Raw genomic sequence first — 22,255 nt, forward strand, 5'->3', positions numbered from 1 at the left:
ACACTATATGGTGTTGGAATTGCACTGCTGTTGATGTGTTCAGGAAAGAATAAAGTTATAAAAGAGCAGACAGTGTGGCTGTGGGGAGCTAGCTACACTGTGCAAGGCTCTCTATTTTGAAAATAGAGAGCCTTGCCATTATGTGTGTGCGTTAATTATGCTAAAAAACTTTACGTAATTAATTAAATATATTAGTTACCGCCGTTAACGCGTTACTTTTGACAGCCCTATTTATTATGTATCATTGCACTACAAATTTGACGTGATCGGTTCCATATTTGTTTATTTATTCTTATTATATTGTCTCATTTTGCTTATCTCACATGTCTTGCCTTCGTTGTTTTATTTTTTAGTTCATTATGACGTTTTTGCAGAGCTGCTAGAAATGTGAATTTCTCTTGGAGAAACGTATCTATCTATCTATCTATCTATCTATCTATCTATCTATCTATCTATCTATCTATCTATCTATCTCTGTATATCTATGCATCCATCTGCTGCAAAGCCAATGGATACATCAACAACAATTAGTTTCTCGAAGTGGCCGCAAACAACACTGCACAACTCACACAAGCAAACACCCGAGATATCCAGCGGATGTGCACCGCGTCCGCCCGCTGCCACCTTCGCGTCCCTCCATATTCCTGCCACACCACCCTCCACAACCAGCGGTGCCCCGACAGCCCACCACGCCCTGCCACTCCGAACACAGCCAAGCAGACTCCCCGCCGCAAGTCCACACACCACAAACCCCCAAACTCTGCAAAGAGGGGATTCTTTTTGGAGGAGCTTGGAAAGGCCATTGTGACACCTCAACCACACAGCAGCATCAGCAGTATTGGTTAGGGCAATACAGTGTTCCCTCGCTCTATTGCGGTTCACTTTGCGCAGATTTGCCGTTTTGCGGAATTCTTTTATAGCACTTCTTTTTTTTTTTATTACAGCGTATGAACACTGTTACAGGCCGAGCTTGGCCCTTTAAGAAGAATTGCACTGTGGGAAGCCGAGTGCCTCTCTCTCCCCTCTCTCGTCTGTCTGCACCGCCTATTGTTTTTTGCGTCCTGATTGGCTGCAGACCATTGTCAATCAATCTCCTTTGTGCCGCCCTGCCGTGTCTCCTGTGCCATTGTTGGCTTGCTTGCTTGCTTGATAGCTTGTAAATTAATCTTCGGTTCAAAGGAGGAGGAGGACTGCAACAGGAGGGGTACTGCAGGAATAGCAAGGATACAAAAACACTACAGTACAGCGGAACAGCGCCAGGACAAAACAGCAAAGTCACAGGAGTGAAATACACGTGAGTAACTTAATAATTTGTTGTGTCCGACCTGTAGGTCGATCATTAAAATTCAAACGAAGGTCTGAACTTTTTTGAGAGTGTTCAAACAAGAGAGAAATGTGAGAAAATGTTATTGCCTGTTTGAGAAAAGTGTTTGAAGTGTATGGTGAGGGCTCTTACAGCCTTCAAACAGATATAATAATTGTAAACAAGTGAAGTTGGCTGCTTTGCGAATTTCACTTATTGCGGGATATTTTGGGAACCTATCCCCCGCCATAAACGAAGGAACACTGTACCGCAATCTGAGCCTGGCCCTGATCAAGAAGCAAACATGAGAAAACAGAGAAGGAGGAGGAGATGCAGCTTCCGCCTTGCAAAAAAAAGACGTATAACAGGACAACCTGCTGCAAATGTGGGATCCACACAAGAAAAGTGTCCCACCTCTGCTTTGAACACAGAGACGACTTCTCAATAAGCGCTTTATATCTGACGGATAGCAGTGGGAGGCAGTGTTCAAGGGTTATATTTTGAAGTCCAAAGGTTATATATATCCCTTTTAGATTTTTTCCCTACATATATTTCTTGACATTACACTGTGTGATAGACATTTTTCACTAAAAACGAGTGGTGTAAAAAAATACACTCTTTGAAACATTATTCTTTTAAAGTGGCATAGGCTATTTAAACATTCTGAATAAGATGGTATTTAAACATTTAGTGGAAATACTTGCTACAGGGGAATTCTTGGGCTGGGTCCATTTTGACCCGGACAATACTATGAAGGTACAAAATATGACCAGTATGTAAGGGTACGACTAATTAAAAAAGAACTGTAATTTCACCAGAATAAAGCTGAAATATCACTATAAAAAGTGTATTTATGAGAATGAAAATGTAATATTGCAGGAAAAAATGTAATTTTAGGAGTGTATAATTTGAGTCTTTTCAGTACGGTTCTAATAGTCCTGATAGAAAAACTCATGGAAGAATCCAGATGGAGATCAATTCCAGAAAAGTTGTGAGTGCCTATGAGTGAAAAGTGTGTTTTCTCAGACGTGAGATGTGGTGTGGACAGGATCTTGCTCTTTGGTAGCTTCCAAACGATAGCGTGTCCACACGTACACAAAAACACAACACTGTCAGTGTGTGAGGAGGATGGAGGGGGTCTCCGTGCTTTCTGCAGGCTGTCTAATCTTGCAGGTTATTCTGGGAATGAGCGGCCTTGTGTATATGTAGCAGATAAGCCACTCTGCCAGCGACTCAGGAAGTGCTCAGGAATGTGCTGCCAGATATCTCAGGCCGTGTTTTTCAAACTGGCCTGGCTCCCACCCACCCCTCCATCTCCCTTCCCGGAGAGACTTCCTCTCCGGGCCGAGCCTTGGCTGCCTGCACTCTGCTGGTGCATCCTCTTCCTGATGCAGCCCCCCCACCCACAAAGCTCCCCCTCCTTTCTACGGGCCAACTCCCTCCATTTGCCGCTTGGAAAAAGTAGTCTCTTCTCTTTGGGTCTCCCAAAAAAAAAAAAAAAAAAAAAAAAAAAAAAAACACTCCCCGGCCAAAACCACAATGTTTGTGACAATTTCACACAAAATTAAGAATAAAAAAATAAACATTTCACTACATGCATTTATCTGTACATTATACAATGCTTTGGTCCGGTTTTTAAATCCTCTGTTTATTTACTTATCTTTCAGCTCTTGCCTTTTCTATATTTTATTTTGAATTATAGTATTTTATTCATTTATCTTTAACCTCTTCAGTTACTTATTTTCTATTTTTTTTCTTTTAAAATATATCTATAATATATCTATTTAATATATCTTTAATCCTGTTATGTACTTTTTTTTTTTTACATATTTTTAATACATATTTATTTATTCATTTGCTTATCTTTAATCTTTGTGTTTATTTAATTTTTTTTGTACTTGTTGATTCATTTATATTTCATCTCTTTACATAATTTTGTTTCTATTGATTGATTTATTTTTCATTAGTGTATTCATCTATTTAGGACTTTATTCATCTACAGTCAAACCTGTCTTAGCGGCCACCTGTATAGAACGGCCACCTGCCTATAGCGGCCACTGAAAAATCCCCCGCAGAAAATTTGCAAGTTATAGGCCCTGTGTATAGCAATCACCTGTCTAACGCGGCCAGCGGCCACCCATTTTGTATCCCTTGGTCAATATCTGACCGCATATAGCGGCCAAAATGCCGAATCAAGCAGAAGCTTCATGCACGAAAAAGTTTCGTTTTTTAATCAATGAAGCCGTCATGTGTAGACTTTAATTACTGAGTCCTAGCTCAGTCACAATTATTCACAAGATCCACATAAACTGTCAGTTGTTCCACATAAAAAAAAGCCGTCTTCTTTGGAGCTTGTTGCAGACAGTGACACCGTTTATTTCCTGGTGTGAGACAATGTGCACTGGTCAATACTGTAATGCCGCTTGTTGTGGGGAAGGAGAGACTCACGTTGCCGATGCACTTTAATCGCTTTATTAACAGCGGTTTATTAACCTAGTAGTGCTTTACAACTTTTATCCGCAGTCCCACAGTGCCCTCTACTGGTCAACATGTAACAGTATAATTATATGTATCTGCAAACACAACAAGCTTCTAATCACAGACATGTTAATATGTGCGCGTTCAAAATGGCCGCCAACCCGTCTATAACGGCCACCCGTCTATAGCAGCCACTTTTGCCATTTCCCTTTAGTGGCTGCGATAGACAGGTTTGACTGTATCTTTAATTGTCTAAATCAATTTATGTTCGATACATTTGTTTTTTTTATTATTTTATTTATCTATTTAGTATTTTATCCATTCACCTTTATTGATTTTCTATTTAATTATTTAAAACATATTAATTGACTATATATTTACTTACTCACTCACTTATCTTCAATCTATGTGCTGTTTACTTGTTCTTATTTTTATTTATCTATTATTGATTGATTGACTGAAATATCTTTTTTGTACTTTTGTACTTGTACTATTTATTTTCTACTTTATTTTCTACTTAGTTATTTGAAATTATTTCATTTAGCTATTTACTTATTTATCTTTAATGTATTTATGTAATTGATATATTTATTCATTTATCTTTAATATCTTTATTTTTAAATATATTTATTAAGCTATTATCTGTTAATACTAATAATGTAATATTTACTGTATTTATGCATTTATCTTTAATATCTTTATTTTTTTATTTTAATTTTGAAATGATTTTTGGCCCCCTATCTATGATCTACATGTTTATTTATCTTTAATGTTTGTACTGATTCATTTTCTTTTTATTTGTACATTCATGTATGTTTGATATCTTTACTTATTTGATTTATTTTCCACTTAACTTACTTATTCATTTCTCTTTAATCGCTTTACTTATTTAATTTATTTTCTACTTATTTATTTTCAATTGTTTAAATTTTGTATTATCTGTCATCGTTTGACTTATATTCATTTTGACTTATACATTCATTGATCTTTCATCTCTTGATGATTCACAATTAGAAAATGTGCTTCTTCCTACTCCTTTTCGGTCATGTTGAATTGAATGTAACTTTGTTAAGCATGTCAAAATGCAGCCTGTGCCAAAAGACAGGGTGGGAGCAGGTGTTTGAGCAGGGAAACAGGAAGGATGTTGATGTGAGGAAGGCTGAGGAAGGGTGAGGAAGGCTGAGGAAGGGTGAGGAAGGCTGAGGAAGGCTGAGGAAGGGTGGTCTCACTCACTCCTGCAGGGTCTCCACGCCCATTTCCTTGTACTGCAGCTCCTGCCTCACCTGGGCCAGCTCATGCTTCAGTCTGGAGAGCTGCAAGAGAAAACAAGAACACGTGTGTGTGTGTCAGCGTGTGCGTGTGTTTGCCACACAATGGCCTACTCTCACCTAAAAGTGCTGAGTCAGGACCATGTGCACACAGGAATGCTGTGTTTACGCTGAGGATGCGCAGACGGGCTGAAAGGAGTTTGTCTTTGTTTAAAAAAAAAAAAATCTAATAAATGACTAATAGGCACAAGCTGAAGCTAGTGGGGAAGTCCAGGTTGACAAAAAAAAACAAAAAAAAACACAGACGTATGCCTAAAAGTTGAGGCACAATGAAGAACCAAACTACAACACAAAGCCGATTGGCTTTTATTTTATTGTATTTTATTATATTTTGGATTGGGTTTGGATTTTATTTGGATTGGATTTAAATTTGGATTGGATTTCATTTTGGATTGAATTTTATTTAGATAGCATTTCATTTTGGATTGGATTTTATTTTGGATTGGATTTCATTTTGGATTGGATTTCATTTTGGATTAAATTTTATTTAGATAGCATTTCATTTTGGATTGGATTTTATTTTGGATTGGATTTCATTTTGGATTAAATTTTATTTAGATAGCATTTCATTTTGGATTGGATTTTATTTTGGATTTAATTTTGGTTGTTTTTTTTATTTTGGATTTTATGGTATTTTGGATTTTATTTTAGATTTCATTTCATGTAGGACTTTATTTGGGATTGGATTTTATTTTACTTTTGACTTTTTTTTTTTATTATTTAAATAAAAAGATGTACAAATTATTGTTATTATTATTATTTTATTTATTTGGTTTTTTTTAGGATTTATTCTTAAGGTTGCTTCCCTGTAGGGGTTTGCTGAGGAATGTTGTAAATATTTTTGAATGTAACTATTAGTGGTGACACCCAACTGGACTAGACGAGACGATGCACGAGATTGGGCCCACGAGAACAAGACAAGACCAGATTTTAACATTAATTTTAAGAAAAGTACAACGACAAAATGCCTCCATAACCAAATAACCGCAGTTATGATAACGTAATAACAATATATCATAATAATGGAATATTCCCTTTAGTATGTCATCTTTCACTCTGTGAAATTGTGGTATTGGCGTTTTGTGATTTTCTCACAGGCAATTGGTACTGTCTGTCAAACGTTGGCAGCATTTCTTGAAATGCTGGCTTTTCAATAGGGCTGTCAGCATTAATAGTTCAAACAACAATTCATAAAAAAAACAATGTTACAGACATATTTCAAGAAAAATCTTTGTGTTTTTTTAAGTTATTAGTATCAACATTTTAGCATAGCGACACGTGACTACGTATTCTTCAGCCGTACATAACTTGTGCTCCTTTATGGGAGTGCGTACGTAAACAGGAAATGTGGCAACAGGAGGAGCGCATGCATTGTAAATAGATCGATGTCGGTTCAACAGCGAGTTAACATGGTGGCTGCATGGGACACGACGAAGCTGGACCGGTACATAGCAGAAAATATTACACGATGGACAAAAGTAAACAGCCTAAGTTGCCCCCATGACCCGATCTCGGACAAGCAAAAGAAGATGGCTGGATTGATGGATGGACAGAAGTATTGGGACACCTACAGAAAGTGAAAGTGAGGAAAATGTGTAGTTTTTGCAGTAGGAACAACTTCCGGCCTTCTAGTAAATGGTAGTAATGGTAGGCCTTGTAGTAAATTTGCACCTCCAAGGCACTCAAAGCGTTTTGACATTGTCAGCACATTTACCGACTGATGACGCGGCATCAGAAGCAACTGGGGATTCAGTATCTTGCCCAAGGATACTTCAACATGATCACAGGAGGACAGACGATCAAACCCGCAACCTTCAGGTCGGGGGACGACCACTCTGCCACCTAAGTCAGATTGCGGCGTGTGTCCGAGGGGACTTTTGTCTGTAGTAGCTACTAACATTTTGTACTTTTTTATGGTGACTCCTTGCAGAGCAGCGTCCACGTCGCTGCTCGCCTCTCTCTGACCCTTTGTTGGTGAGCTCATCCTCCAGAGGGCCCCCGGGCCGGCCCAGATCCATGGTATTTTGTCGTGGGGCACACCCCAACCAGCCCAACATAGCCCCCCAGCCCCCCCACATTGTTCTCCACTGATAATGACTCAATGACTCACCCGCTCTCGCCGGCAAGCCACTTCCACTTTGATTTGGTCGGGGTCGTATTTCGCATTGGAGGACGAGCCAGACAGCGCTGTGGACACACAATGAGATTGTGGGGTGGGGGGGTGTTACAGGTGAAATTTGAGGTGACGTGACAGAGGTAACAAACATACACCACAAAGGTGGGGTGTGGGATATCTCGTGTGTCCGGATGCCCTCAAATGTCAGCAAGCTTTTCCAGGAGTCTACAACAGGGGTGTCAAAGTGCGGCCATTTCAGACCACGGCTGGTTTTTTTATTGGCCCGCAGCGCATTCTAAAAATAAAGCTTGACAGGAAAACTTGTATAGAATATAGAATGTCAAAATATTAAGAAAAAAAGTTGCAATCTAACAAGAAACAGTCACCATTTTACAAGAATAATGATGTAATATTATGAGGAAATATAACATCATTTTAGCAGAATAAAGTTCAAATATTCAAGAAAATATATGTTATTTTGTTCAAGTCGTACTATTATGACAAACAAACATAACAAAATAATGTTGTAATTTTTGGAAAATTAGGGTGGGGAAAAAGTTAGAATACTGTATTATGGGGATAAGACGAAAATATGATGAGAATAGAAAATATGATGAGAATAAAGGCATAATATTAGGAGAAGAAAATGTACAAGAAGAAAACATATATTGACAACAAGAAAACTTAAAAAAAAACAACAACAACAGAAATGGATATAAAAGCTGCAATTTTATGAGAATAAACACATAAGATTATGTGGAAAAGTAATGTCATGTTAGTAGCATAGAGTTGAACTATTAAAGAAAGAAAACAAAATAAAGTCATTTCTGGAAAATTGGGTTGGAAAAAGTTCTAATGTTATGAGAATAAAGTCAATGTATTATGGTAATAAAGACATAATATTACAAAAAGCAATTTTACGAAGATTATTTAAGAAGAAAGTTCAAATATTTGGGAAATTTAAAAAAAATAGGCTGCTTGAGTCCTTTTTAGATGTGTGTGTAGGACCCCGCTGCTCGTTGAGAAGAGACATACCTGCCTTCATATTAAATATTAAAGCAGCAGTGTCCAAAGTGCAGGCTGCAGCTGTTCTTTTTTAGCCTTGGGGAAATTCTAAAAATAGAACTTAAGAGGAAAACTAAAAGAAGGAAACAACAGCAGAAATGGACAAATCTGCAGTATATTTACAAGAATAAAGTCAAAATATTAAGAGAAAAAAAAAACTTTAACATGAAAAAGTCGTAATTGTTCCGAGAATAACGTCCTAATATTACGAGGAAAAATAACGTCATTTTAGCAGCATGAAGTTGAAATATTAAAGAAAAAAAAATATTTTTAAAAGTTGTAACTGAAAAACAAACAAAACAACAAATAAAGTTGTAATTTTTGGAAAATTAGGTTGTGGAAAAAGTTATCATGTTATAAGAAAAAAGTAAAGTCATAATTAGGTTAATTTGTTGAAATAATGAAATATGTTATTCAAACGAGAAAAATGTTGCAATTTTACAAGAATAAACATTTAATATTATGACCAAAAAATAATGTCATTTTGAGCAAAGAGTCAAAATATTAAACTTAAAAAATGTAAGTTTTTAAAGTCCTAATATTATGAGAAAATAACCAAAAAAAGTTGTAATTTTGGGTAAATTAGGTTGGGGAAGAAGTTTAGAATATTATAGGAACAAAGCCTCCAGTCGAGCAGGGTGCACGAGTGCTGCTGGCACTGCGCTGCGGTTCAGTGAGGCAACACACAAATGGCACCATTCTGAAAAAGAGCATGAGCGCATCACCTAAAAGTTGTGTTGCCAGATAGTTACACAATCTTGGATGTGTTGCGACTCTTTTTCAGAGCACAGTAAAGCTGTACACTGACTACTCTAAAGTTAGCTTTCTATTAGGGTTGGGCGAAATGTTTTATATACACCGGTATAAATGCTCATTTAAAATGGATAAAGCAGAGTTGATGAACTAAACATGTTGAAATGGTGCTAAACACCAGCGAAAGTTACGCAGTGTGAACACTGATCTGTATTATCTATCTGGATAGCTCAATGGTGATGACTTGTGAAGCCACACGGCCGCCATATTGCCACTCGCAAGAAACACTTCTGGACAAGCTTTTGCATTTGTGGTGAACTTATTTTATTAATTCGGATTGGACACAAATTTCGACTTAAGATGCCTGCATGTGCAGCTGTTAACTGCACAAATGGCCAGTTCAAAGGCTGTGGACGAACATTTCACATGTAAGTATGATTGAAATGTAGATTTATGATTGATCATTTAAGGGTTTTGCACTGTCGATCTCTCAGATATTTTCGATCGTGTAAAATTCCTCTGATTAAATGTACGTCCAGAATTGATACGTTTATATAGCTCTATAATAGTTAAGAGGAAATTCACGTACTTTTTTGTTATATCATGATACTGTATATATGTATTTTTTTAAGAGAGGAAGGTTGCGTTACTTGAAGGAATGGGAGAATCTCAGTGTTTCCATGATGCTTACCAGGCATTGTATACAGTGCAGTTAGCAAGCCACTTTGCATAAAATTGACCCGGCATGACCCTTCATTTGGATTAATTTTTTGCTGCTGCTGAATGACTGACGTAAAAGGATTCATTCATATGATATGTTCTGGAAAATAATATTACTGAACATGCATACCGGTATGTTTGAGATTGCAAACAACGTATTGTCTTACCCAAAGCATATGGTTTTGTTTCAGTGTTGTTGTTTTTTTCTGTGTGTGCGTGTGTGTGTGTGTGTGTGTGTGTGTGTGGGTGTGTGTGCGTGTGTGTGTGTGTGTGTGTATGTGCTTATGGTTATGACACATTATGGTTATCACATATTATTCCTGTGATTTTTGTTAAAATATATTTCTATATCAGAAAAGAGGTTATTTGTATTTCATAACACCCAAAAAAAATCAGCAAAATGTGAAATGATTTTAAAACTTATCCAAAGTCACTCTCTTTTATGATTCATATTTTGTACAGACGAGAGCATAGTGAATTGTATGAAAGTAAGAAAAAAAAGTAAAGGATCATGACCATGGATTTTAGTGGAAAAAAGGGATGGGATATGCAGTTAAAATGAAAATCTCTTTCAAGAGGAGTAAAACTATCATTGCTATAGGGGAGTGCTGAGCCAGGGTGCACAGTAGAATTATGTCCCAAAGGCAATGAGAACTGGAAGGGAAAAAGTACATTTAATATAGCCAAAAGATAGAGAATAACGTATCAAATCGTTTTTAAGGGACGAAGGTTGCGTTACTTGAAGGAATGGGAGAATCTCCCCGCTTTTTAATTTAAAATATAGATGTTCTGCTAGCCTCTTCATCTGCTTTGTACACTATGTACGCTGTGCTAATGTAGTCTGCTATGTACGAGATGTGAGTGCTAAGATGGCCTCTCTGTGGCTTCAGCGGCTTGCACGAGCGCGTGCGACGTATGAGCTATCCAGATATATTATACAGATCAGTGAATGGAAGCTAGCGGGGTTAGCTTACTGTAGTTTAGCATGCTGGTGCGGTTGCGTGTGTGCCACTTGGGATGGATGAGTATATTTTCACCGCGTTGTGTTTTACTGCTCTAAATGTTAGCAGCATTTTACAATGCCCGATGACGACGTGCAGGTTCTGAGTGGGAAAAAAGACAAGAACGTTTATTCTTGCACCCAGCTCATCTTACAGACATTCTCGACACACAGAGGAACACACTTCCGGCCTTCAAAATAAGAGCGCCGATTGCCCCATGTCGTCTAAGTGTGTAAACAAAATAAGAGTGTCATAAAAAATATGCAGTTGGAATTGCATCGGTGACTACATCTTCCTTAATCACAAGCACGGGCATTACAGTTTGTTGCAGATTTTGTAGCTACGTGTGCAGAGGCTGACATCCCATTAGAAAAGTTAGCCAGGTACATCCATTTCTCAATTACTGGGCAAAGTTGTCCATTGATGTACTTCAATAAATACACTGCTCAAAAATATAAAGGAAACACTAAAATAACATCCTAAATCTGAATGAATGAAATATTCTTATGAAATACTTTGTTCTTTACATAGTTGAATGTGCTGACAACAAAATCACACAACAATTATCAATGGAAATCAAATGTATTATTATTATTATTCATCATTTGCGCAACAGCGTGTGAAACTGATTGTCAATCTGTGTTGCTTCTAAGTGGATAGTTTCATTTCACAGAATTGATTTCACAGATTGACATTGTGGTAGATTAAGTGTTCCCTTTATTTTTTTGAGTAGTTTATAGGATTTGCATTTACTTAACAGGCATTTTATTCACTAACTGCTGTTGTACTATGCACATGACAATAAAACTCTCTTGAATCTAACCCATCAAGCACACACTCTATGCTGGTAAAAATAGGTGTACAATGTAAAAAAAAATGAATCCATCCATCCATTTTCTAAAATTGGAAAAAAATACAACAGATTTCATAGGGCCCTATGCATGGTCCCGTGCTGGCAGAGAAAGGTACAGCAGAGACAACAAAAGAGACTAAATGTACACGACTCAAGCTAATTCTATACAAATGGCTAATAAGAACTTATGACACCAGCACAAAGGAACAAATATAATAAAGATATTCCTTATCCTGTTTTAAATGGATAAAGGAAGATTATACCATTGTATGTGGCAGTGTAGAGAAATAAAAACGTTTTGGGAAGAGATAAGATTGATCACTGAAAGAGGGAAAGACTTCTTGAGATGTCATCTGTACTTCTGTGAAGAAGATGTCGGACGTTTCGCTCCTCATCCGAAGAGCTTCGTAAGCAAACTAATAAGTGCTGGTAGCCTAGGCCTTAAATACAGTAAGAGTGGGAGGAATTGGTGTGCCAACACTCTCCTCCTATTGGTTCCTTACACTAAGACTGGGCGGAGTTGTGGTCTAATCCTCTCCTGCCATTAGCACCTCCGATAAAAGGGAAGTGTCGCTCCCTGAGTTGGGTATGAACGACTCTGATACTGGCTCGTTAGCATCTATTGTTCCGGCTCGGCCCTGGCTCCACCTCATTTGCAAGACTAAGAGCTGTGGGTTTTGGTCTCAGTAACCTGCTGAACACAGGGTCCAAATTAAACCTCAAACCACCATTCCGATTCAATGATGGGTTCTGTTGTTTGACAAAAATAGCTTCCTTTACTCCTCTTTCAAACCATCTGTTTTCTTTGGCCAAAATCTTTACCTGGCTGTCCTGAAAAGAGTGATTGGTTGCTTTAAGGTGTAGATGTACTGCTGATTGAGGACCACTAGAATTGTCCCTGCGATGTTGATAAAGCCTTTTTTGGAGCATTTGCTTAGTTTCCCCAATGTAGTGCTCTTTGCATTCCTCATCTTTACAGTGGATGGAATAGACCACATTGCTCTGTTTTTGGTTTGGAGCCTTGTCTTTAGGATGCACTCATTTTTGTCTCAGGGTATTTACTGGTTTAAAATAGGTTGGAATTTTGTGTTGCCAAAATTCCTCTGGAGTTTTTCGGAGACCCCAGCTACATAAGGGACTACCACTCCTCTCCTTTTTGCTTCTGTGGGCTTTTGGGTTTCTTTCCCTACTCTCTTCTTTTGACATTTGTTAAAAGCCCACCGCGGGTACCCAAAGGTTGAGAGCGCTCTCTGGACATCTGACATCCTTTTTCTTTCCCTCAGCACTAGTTGGTATTTGTTCCGCTCTATGTTGGAGGGTCCTAATAACCCCTAGTTTATGTTGTAGTGGATGGTTTGATTCAAAAAGCAGGTATTGGTCAGTGTGTGTGGCCTTTCTAAAGACCTCTGTAAGTAGCTGTCTGTCCTCTCCTATAATTACCTTGCAGTCTAAGAAGGCTAGTTGGTTTTCTTTAGTGTCCTCGCGAGTAAATTTGATATTGGTGTCCACCGCATTGATATGATCTGTGAAAGACTGAATTTCCTGTTTTTTGATTATGACAAAGGTGTCATCCACGTATCTAAACCAGTGCCTTGGTTTTGTCCCTGAGAGGGATGTAAGAGCCTGTTTCTCCATCTCTTCCATGTACAGATTCGCCACTGTGGGTGAGACTGGCGAGCCCATAGCACAACCATGAATTTGTCTGTAAAATTTCCCTCTAAACTGAAAATATGTGGTGTTAAGGCAAATTTCCAATAATTGGCAGATGTGGTCAGCACTAAGTTTTGTTCTCCTATGCAGAGTTGAGTCCTCGAGCAGTCTCTTCCTCACCACCGAGACTGCTGCTGAGGTGGGGACAGATGTGAAAAGTGAAGTCACATCATAAGACACCAAAGTTTCCTCTGGCTCCAATCTGAGGTCTTTGATGCTCGCCACAAACCCTTTTGTGTTCTCTATATGATGATCAGTGTTGCCTACCAATGGGGATAAGACTGTTTTTACATATTTCGCTACATTGTACGTGGTAGAGTCAATGCTACAGACAATAGGTCTGAGGGGAAACCCTTCCTTGTGAATTTTTGGAAGGCCATAGATACATGGTGTAGCCTCCCCAGGGTATAACCTATGATACATCTGTCTGTCAATTAGTTCTTCCTTCTCTAACTTTTGGAGACAGTCTATGATTTCTTTCTTATACCTACTGGATGGGTCCCTTTTAAGTTGCTCATATGTGTTGGCATCACTAATTAGACTTGTTATTTTTTCTTCATAGTCCAATGTGTTGAGAACCACTGTGCATCTGCCCTTATCAGCTGCTAAGATGGTGATGCTCTCATCTTTCTGCAGAGCCGCTAATGCTTTCCTCTCACCTACCGTGATATTGGACGGTGGTGGTTTAGCACTACTGACAAGGGCCGATATTCTCAGACGAAGGTCCCCTGCCTCTGTTCTAGAAAGGTTATTGTTCCTGATGGCCGATTCAGCTGCTGTGATATAGTCTACTGTGGGTATCGTTTTAGGAGTCACTGAGAAGTTGAGACCCTTGGTTAATACTGCCTTCTCTGTCTCCGAGAGGCTTCTGTCTGACAGATTTTTGATCCAATTTTCTTTAGTATTGGTCTGATTCCCCCCCTCCTTAGTGTTTACGAAAGAGTTTACTGAAAGAGTTGTTGCTAAGAAAATTGTTTTTGTTGGGATTGTATCTGAACAAGCACAACTTTAACAAAAATGAACAGACTATACAGTCCACTGGGTGCACAATTATTAGGCAAGTCAGTATTTTCCAACCGCAAACTGAATATAGTTGAATGCCTATTGGGTTTAAGCATAGCAGGTGATGTGCATGTGTGTACTGAGGCAGGGTGTGGCCTTAGGAGATCAACACCCTTTATTAGGTGTGCACAATGATTAGGCAGCTTCTTTTTTTTCCTCTGGCAAAAGAAGTCCAGAAGTACGTAGAGTAGTAGAGACATGGCCAAGGTAAGAAAGGCTGAAACTCGACCACCACTGAACAAGACACACGAGTTGAAAGGCTATGACTTGGCCAGGAAATATCTGAAGACTGATTTTTCAAAGATTTTATGAACTGATGAGATGAGTGACTCTTGATGGACCTGAGGGATGGGCCCGTGGCTGCATCAGCAATGGGCAGAGAGCTCCACTCCAACTCAGAGATGCCAGCAAGGTGGAGGTGGGGTACTGGTAAGGGCTGGAATTATTCAAAGATGAGCTTGTTGGGCCTTTTCAGGTTGAAGATGGACTCAAACTCAACTCCCAAACCAACTGACACTTTTTTCTACACAGTGGTACAGGAAAATGTGTGCATCTTTCAAGAAGACCATGATTTTTACACAGGACATTGCTCCATCTCATCCATCCAAGTACTGCACTGCGTGGCTAGCTAGGAAAGGTCTTAAAAAATAATGACATGACATGACCTTGCTCGCCTGACCTAAACCCAATTGAGTACTTGTGGGCCCTTAAACCTAAGATTTACAGTGAAGAAAAAAGGTCCACTGCTCTAAAAAAGTCTGGGAGGCTTTGGTTGCTGCTGCACAAAAAGTTGATGGTCAAATGATCAAGAAACTAACAGACTCCATGGATGGAAGGCTTTTTCATGTTATTGAAAAGAAGGGTGGATATATTGGTCACTCATTCATATTAGGAAATGTCAGAAATATTAATTTGTAAAGTTTGTGTTGTTTATCACTCTGACTTAAAAAAAAAAAGAAAATAAAAGTAGTGAGATTGGAATATTTGGGTTTTTCTTTGAGTTGTCTAATAATTGTGCACACAGAGATATTCTCAACAAAAGCCAAAACCTCACTTTCACTTCCTCAAATATTCAAGTTTGAAGTTTATTAACATTTTGGATTGAGAGAGAGCACTGCTATTGTTAAATAATAGAACTAATAACCAATAATGCAAATTGCCTAATAATTGTGGACGCAGTGTAATAGATCTTGGCCTATGACAGCAAAGAGATGTGTGGCTGATGCGGAAGTCTAACTACAGACCTACAGCAAAACAATGGACACATCAGATACTGTCAGTATTACCACTGGAACGGATCACATACATTCTAACAGACAAACATAGGACTTTTGCAGACATACAGTATGGCCACCCTTTGCGCTCATGTCATAAATATGGTTTAGTTTGGTAGACACTCAATGCACTTGCTGTATTGCAGTTTGTTACCAATAAATGTGCTTTACAATTTGAGACAAGTGTAATTATATGTGTTAAGGTTTGTAGCTTTTTATACACGACTCAGCTGAATGTAATTATATTGTCATTTCTTGATACATCCCAAAAATATCGGCCATATCGCCCAACCCTACTTTCCATACTGTTGTCCCTTGGCAAGATAGAATCAAATGATTGCTGAAACGTGAGGGCACTTCCGGGTAGATAGCGTACATTCTGTACATGATGCCATGTCTTACCGCTAGCGATGGAGCGGCTGTCCTCGGAGAGCTCGTGGAAGAGCAGCATCTCCTGCTGGGCCAGCTCCAGTCGCTGCTGCTTGACCAGGTACATTTCCTTCTTGGCTCGGAGAGCCTCCTGGGCCACCACCAGGTACTCCTTCAGCATGCGCTCCTGCTCCTGCCGCCATTGGGTGCGTGGGTTCTCGATCTGGGTGGTTTCTGAAAACGGGACAGGGCGGGGGAGGAGACGCTTTTATGAGGCCCTGTTTTGACCAAGTAGGGGCAGCTCACGCCTGGCAGGAAGCGAGGTGTGCACGCCGAGCTGGCGAGTACTCACTGTTGATGTGGTCGATGTAGTAAACTCCAACTTGCTGGTCGTAAACCTCCTCCCAGCCAAGAGGAAGCTCATCTCCAACGCAGTCGGCAAAGGTCAGCGGCTTTGTGATCCTAAAAGAGCAAAAGTGCTGCATGACGGACACACACTGCTTCTCAAATAGTGGGTGAGGTGTCAGGGGGCAATACACCACATACTACTATCTACACCAGGGTTGCCCAAAGTGCAGCTGGAGGGCCATTTGGGGCCCATGGCTGTTTATTAAGTCCACAGCACATTCTAAAAACAGAATGCAACAAGAAACCTAAACAAAAATGGAAACAATCAGCAGTAATTTTACCAGAACAAAATCAAAATATTAAGAACAAAAAGGTTTAATCTAACGGGAAAAGTTATAATTTTACAAGAATAAAGTCATCTGAGGAAAAATAACATCATTTTAGTAGCACAAAGTTGACATATTAAAGAAAAAAGATGTTTTCTCAAGGCTGAACAGTACTGTTGCCATCGATTCAATGCCCTGATATAGTCCTGATATATAAGTCCCAACATTATGAAAAACAAAAAAAACAAAAAAAAAATCTGTAATTTTTGGAAAATTAGGTTGCAGAAAAAGTTATGTTGCTAGAATAAAGTCAAAATATTATGGGATAAAGTCATAATTAGGAAAAAAACTACAACAAAAAAGTTTAAATAATTGGAAAATGAAAAAAAAAAGCCGAAAATGAAAAAAACAGCTGTAATTTATTAGACTTAAGTCAAAATAGTAAGAACAAAGGCGTATTCTAATGAGAAAAAAAGTTTAAATTTTATGAGAATAACCTTATGAGGAAAACTAATGAGAAACAATAAAGTAAAGTACATTTTGGAAAATAAGGTTGGGGAAAAAAAGTCATATTATCACGGGAATAACATCAAAATATTATTACCTAATAAATATAAATACAATTGTGACTGCCCCTGCCGCCAGGTTGTGTTGTTGCTGCTCTCTCTCGCTTCAGGTTACTGCAGGCAGGACCCAGGGCGGTGGCAATCAGGTAACTCCTTGGAAGCTTATAAGCCTCATGTTGATCACACGAGAGGGAGACAGACGGACAAAGCTTGGTCCTTAGATGAAGCCGATGAAGCCTATATTGTACTCTTTTCTTGTTAATAAATGTTTGACATGGTTTGGCCAGGGGCCCGTTGCACAAAAGTAGGATTCAGATATCCAGGATAAATGACTGAGCTGACCTCAACCAACCCAAAACAAGAGCGTTGAGGCTTAATTGGTTGCACAAAGCCCAAGCCAGGATGAGTAGAACCTGATCAATCCAGCCAGATTAAACAAATCCCGAATCAGTGCGCGTATGCAGCTTCCTTATATAGACCGCGCTGTCGATCACAGAGTCACCGATCACCAGCGTGACCGACTTGTATTCTTGTACTGCAGAGACGGTTTGCAATTCTTAGTGCATAAGTAGTGCACAAATACACGCGCACTGCTCGGCTGAAACCATTCTAATTCAAATCCAAATAGTTAATTGATGTTGTTAGTTGCTAGTTTAACAAATCAAGAACAGCGTTGTACAGTAATATCTACGAACTCTTTGCTTTATTAGCACATCACCATTACTCGGATGTGATAATAATGTGTAATGGGCAGTGGATTAACTATTGGTTTCCGTTAATGGTGACTACTGACTGAAATAAGGGATGAGATTAAGTAGATCCTAGACCAGGGGTGGGCAAACTACGGCCCGGGGGCCACATGCGGCCCGCCAAGCGTTTGAATCCGGCCCGCCAGTTGCTTCCAAAGTATTTAAACCTTAAACATACAAGGTGGCAACATGACTTGCAAGAAGTCAAAGTCAGTCAAGCTGAGACAACCTTTTGCTGGTTTAAATAGCTTTTCACATGCAGCGATCCAAACAACTACCTCACCCATGGTGCCAAACAAACACAAGTCAACAAATATGTGACACACAATTTAACCTACCCACTGCACTGTCCGGAAAGTAAAAAAGGAGGGACGTTCACATATTTTTTAATAATCAGTGTCAATGTCAACAGTCAATGTTTTAGCGTTCATAGTTCACATTGTGTATCACATCCTTAATTCAGTAGAAAAAAAATGTAAAATTCAATTGTTGTTTGATGTGGTCTGATGTTTAAAGTGCTCCTGAAAAAAAGCACATATAGCAGATTGTATGACATTGTAATTCCAAGTGGACCGTTGGAATTATAAGCGTAAGATAGTGTGCATGTATCAAATATATAGTTTAGCCCCCCGGACAATTTTTTTTAACTCATTACGGCCCACGAGTCAAAAAGTTTGCCCACCCCTGTCCTACACCTTAGCCTGGTCTGCAGCAGGTTAACGCCACAGAATAAATCTCCATGGTAACTTATGTCAGAACATATCCCACTTTCCACTATCCCACTTCTGTGCTACCGGGTCATGGATAAGTTTAGCCAGGACAACCAAGAAATCCTGGCTTAATCCCTTATCCTAGTTTTATGCAACAGGCCCCAGGTCCGGTCTCCCTTCGTGGTTGTTGTTGCTGACTAACAGCCAGGTCGTGACAGAATAAAGTCGTATTCTAACAAGAAATTTTATTAGCATAGAGTTGAAATAAAGAAACAATGCAGTGGTGTGAAAAATTGTTTGCCCCCTTCCTGACTTCTTCTTTTTTTTTTTTTTGCATGTTTGTCACACTTAAATGTTTCTGATTATCAAACAAATGGAAATATTAGTCAATGACAATGCAACTTTACACAAAATGCAGTTTTTAAATAAAAACCTATATGGCTATCCACAAATGGCAAAAACATGGAACAGTGGTGAACCTTCCCAGTGCCTGGCCAACCAAAATGACCCCAAGAGCGCAGCGACGACTCATCCAAGAGGTCACAAAAGACCCCACAACAACATCCAAAGAACTGCAGGCCTCATTTGCCACAGTTAAGGTCAGTGTTTATGACTACACCATAAGAAAGACACTGCGCAAAAATGGCCTGCATGGCAGAGTTCCAAGACAAATTAAGGCCTCACTTGCCTCAATTTTGCCAGAAAACATCTTGATGATCCCCAAGACCTTTGGGAAAATACTCTCTGGTCTGATGAGATAAAAGCTGGACTTTTTGGCAAAATATGGTGGTGGTAGTGTGGTGGTTTGGGGCTGTTTTGCTGCTTCAGGAACCATGAAATCTGCTGTTTACCTAAAAATCCTGAAGGAGAATGTCCGGCCATCTGTTCGTGACATCAAGCTGAAACCAACTTCGGTTCTGCAGCAGGTAAGCCTGTCACAATAATTGATAAATTGATTTATCGACCTATTTAAAAAAAAAAAAAAAAAAAAAAAAAAGAGGTTGATCATTTTTGCCAGCCTCGATAAATTGACATGTGCATGCATGTGTTTGTTTTCCTCATCTCTCTTTCAGGCTGGATGACAAGAGGGTTCACTTTGGAGCTGTCCTCGCGCACTGGTGCAACAGTGGAATGAACGGAGAGAGTGAACCCTCCTCTCCTTTCTTCCCCTGTTTGTCCCAGGAGGCGGGGCTACCTTGGCTAGCAGCAAGTTAGCCTTGTGAGCAAGCATACGCTAATTTGAATGAAGGGACAAAAGCAACACTTTTTAAGGCGAATTCCACAGCCCCAGTGTGACAATATTTCGGTTTGAAACAGAATGAACAAGGTGAGCACATTTATTCAGGGAATACGACCAACTTGTATGTACACCTAAAGCACAAGTGGAAAGGAGCCTTGCTCCTGACAGTCAGTCAGTCTCGCTCGGTACATTGCAAAAGAAATGCAACATTTGGGGAAATGTTACAAACGTTTGACAGACAGTACAAATTTCCTGGGAGAACGTACGCGTACATGTCACAAACATGTTTGTTTAATTTATTTAAAAGCTCTTGACATTCCAATTACAATGTTAAATACTCTTCAGAATGAACATTTGTTGCTTTTGATACGTTGTACTCTCTATTATGCCATATAAATCATGAAAAATCATCTAAAAAAATGTTGTCTATAATATCCATCCATCTTCTATACCGCTTCTCCTCTTTAGGGTTGCGGGGGCATGCTGGAGCCTATCCCAGCTGACTTCGGGCGACAGGCGGGGTAGACCCTGGACTGGTGGCCAGCCAATGGCAGGGCACATATAGACAAACAAGCATTCACACTCACATTCATACCTATGGACAATTTAGAGTCTCCAATTAACCTAACATGCATGTTTTTGGAATGTGGGAGGAAACCGGAGTACCTGGAGAAAACCCCCCCACACACGGGGAGAACATGCAAACTCCACACAGAAATGCCCAAGGGAGAATCGAACCCAGGTCTTCCCGATATCCAGACTGTTACTGTGTTGGCTAACCACTAGACCATCGTGCAGCCCGTCAAAAATATCAATTAGAACAATAATTTGTAGGACAATTATCATCTAGCAAAATGTGTTATCGTGACAGGCATAGCAGCAGGACAATGATCCAAAACACACCAGCGAGTCCACCTCTGAATGGCTGAAGAAAAACAAATGAAGACTTTGGAGTGGCCTAGTCAAAGTCCTGACCTGAATCCTATTGAGATGCTGTAGCATGACCTTAAAAAGGCCTTTCATGCTGGAAAACCCTCCAATGTGGCTGAATGACAACAATTCTGCAAAGAAGAGTGGGTCAAAGTTCCTCCACAGCGCTGGAAGAGACTCATTGCAAGGTATTGCAAACACTTGATTGCAAAATTAATTGCTGCTAAGGGGGGCCCAACCACTTATTAGGTTTAGGGGGCAATCACTTTTCCACACAGGGCCATGTAGGCCATGTGTTGTCATTGACTAATATTTACATTTGTTTGATGATCTGAAACATGTAAGTGTGACAAACATGCAAAAAAATAAGAAATCAGGAAGGGGGACACTTTTTCACACCACTGTATATAACTGTATATAGCTCAGACGCAGTTTTTTCTTGAAATATTTCAAAATATCAAAGTTGCATCCTTTCATTTTTCACTATTTGGCCTTGTGGACACTCCAGCTTTGAGGCGATATGGTATGTCATCATCCCTGATCCCTATGATAGCGATCAGGATCACGGATGGTGGCAATGACAAGCGTGTGTGGTTGTCTTGACGGTGTGCAAACACAGGGGGCAGCATGCCAATAGGTCAAAGTGCACACGCTCCCACGCACAAAAACAAGAAGGCAAACATTAGCACGCTCCTCATTCGAGTGTTTGCCAAAGGTCAACAAATGTCCAGTACTTAAAGACCACTCACACAGTGTTTGAAGAAGAAGAAGTAGTAGTAGTAGTATTTTAACACGTACACTTGTGTTAATGTGTACTCCAGACAATCTCTGGCTTTGTGTGACGTCACACAGATCCAAATCTGAGAAGAGGTGAATGTTTGGTTTGTTCCGCAATCTTGTGATGGCAGAGTCACGTCTGCCTCTGACCGACACGCACGCACGCACACACGCATACACACACACACACACACACACACACACACACACACACACACACAGTTAGGCGTATGTACACAAACAGCATAAAAACATATGTTGCATTGTCAGATTGACACAGTGACGCCGTCATGTCCACTACATGCTTCAATGCATACTACTGTACTTAAATAAGCAGTACTATCCACTATAGTACTGCATTTATTTTGATACTAAGTAAATAAGCAAACTCAGTCAACTTAAATAATAATTATATATAAATATATATGTTGTATGTATAAGATGCAGAATATGTATAAGATTTTAAAAAATACTAAAATATAACAACACAATTTAAAAAATCTACAAATATAAATCGATTAGATTAGGTATTGTGCGGTTGAAACAGAGAAACCTAAAAAAGTTAAACTAAACATGA

The 22,255-nt window shown here is 39.3% G+C and overlaps 2 protein-coding genes across 3 annotated transcripts in view; both read right to left on the reverse strand.

The window, feature by feature from the left end:
* The window catches only part of wwc3 (WWC family member 3), a 57,315-nt gene that overhangs the window by 23,259 nt on the left and 11,801 nt on the right, over positions 1–22,255 (reverse strand). For both annotated transcript variants that reach the window (XM_054789502.1, XM_054789501.1), the window contains exons 2-5: positions 16,385–16,494; positions 16,066–16,266; positions 7,220–7,296; positions 5,015–5,094 (exon numbers count right to left, since the gene is read on the reverse strand). In XM_054789502.1, the coding sequence (XP_054645477.1) occupies positions 5,015–5,094; positions 7,220–7,296; positions 16,066–16,266; positions 16,385–16,494 (468 nt within the window). The remainder of the gene's footprint in view (positions 1–5,014; positions 5,095–7,219; positions 7,297–16,065; positions 16,267–16,384; positions 16,495–22,255) is intronic.
* LOC129188658 (uncharacterized) lies at positions 9,683–16,052 on the reverse strand. The gene has a single exon (XM_054789503.1). It carries the CDS (start codon positions 13,748–13,750, stop codon positions 12,827–12,829), a length of 924 nt encoding a protein of 307 aa, XP_054645478.1. The 5' UTR covers positions 13,751–16,052; the 3' UTR covers positions 9,683–12,826.

This window comes from Dunckerocampus dactyliophorus, chromosome 10 (assembly GCF_027744805.1).
Source record: "Dunckerocampus dactyliophorus isolate RoL2022-P2 chromosome 10, RoL_Ddac_1.1, whole genome shotgun sequence".
NCBI lineage: Eukaryota > Metazoa > Chordata > Actinopteri > Syngnathiformes > Syngnathidae > Dunckerocampus > Dunckerocampus dactyliophorus.

What these genes read in the sequence shown, in the direction of transcription:
- LOC129188658 (XM_054789503.1), bottom strand. Translation starts at nt 13,750, where the DNA reads ATGTATCATAGGTTATACCCTGGGGAGGCTACACCATGTATCTATGGC.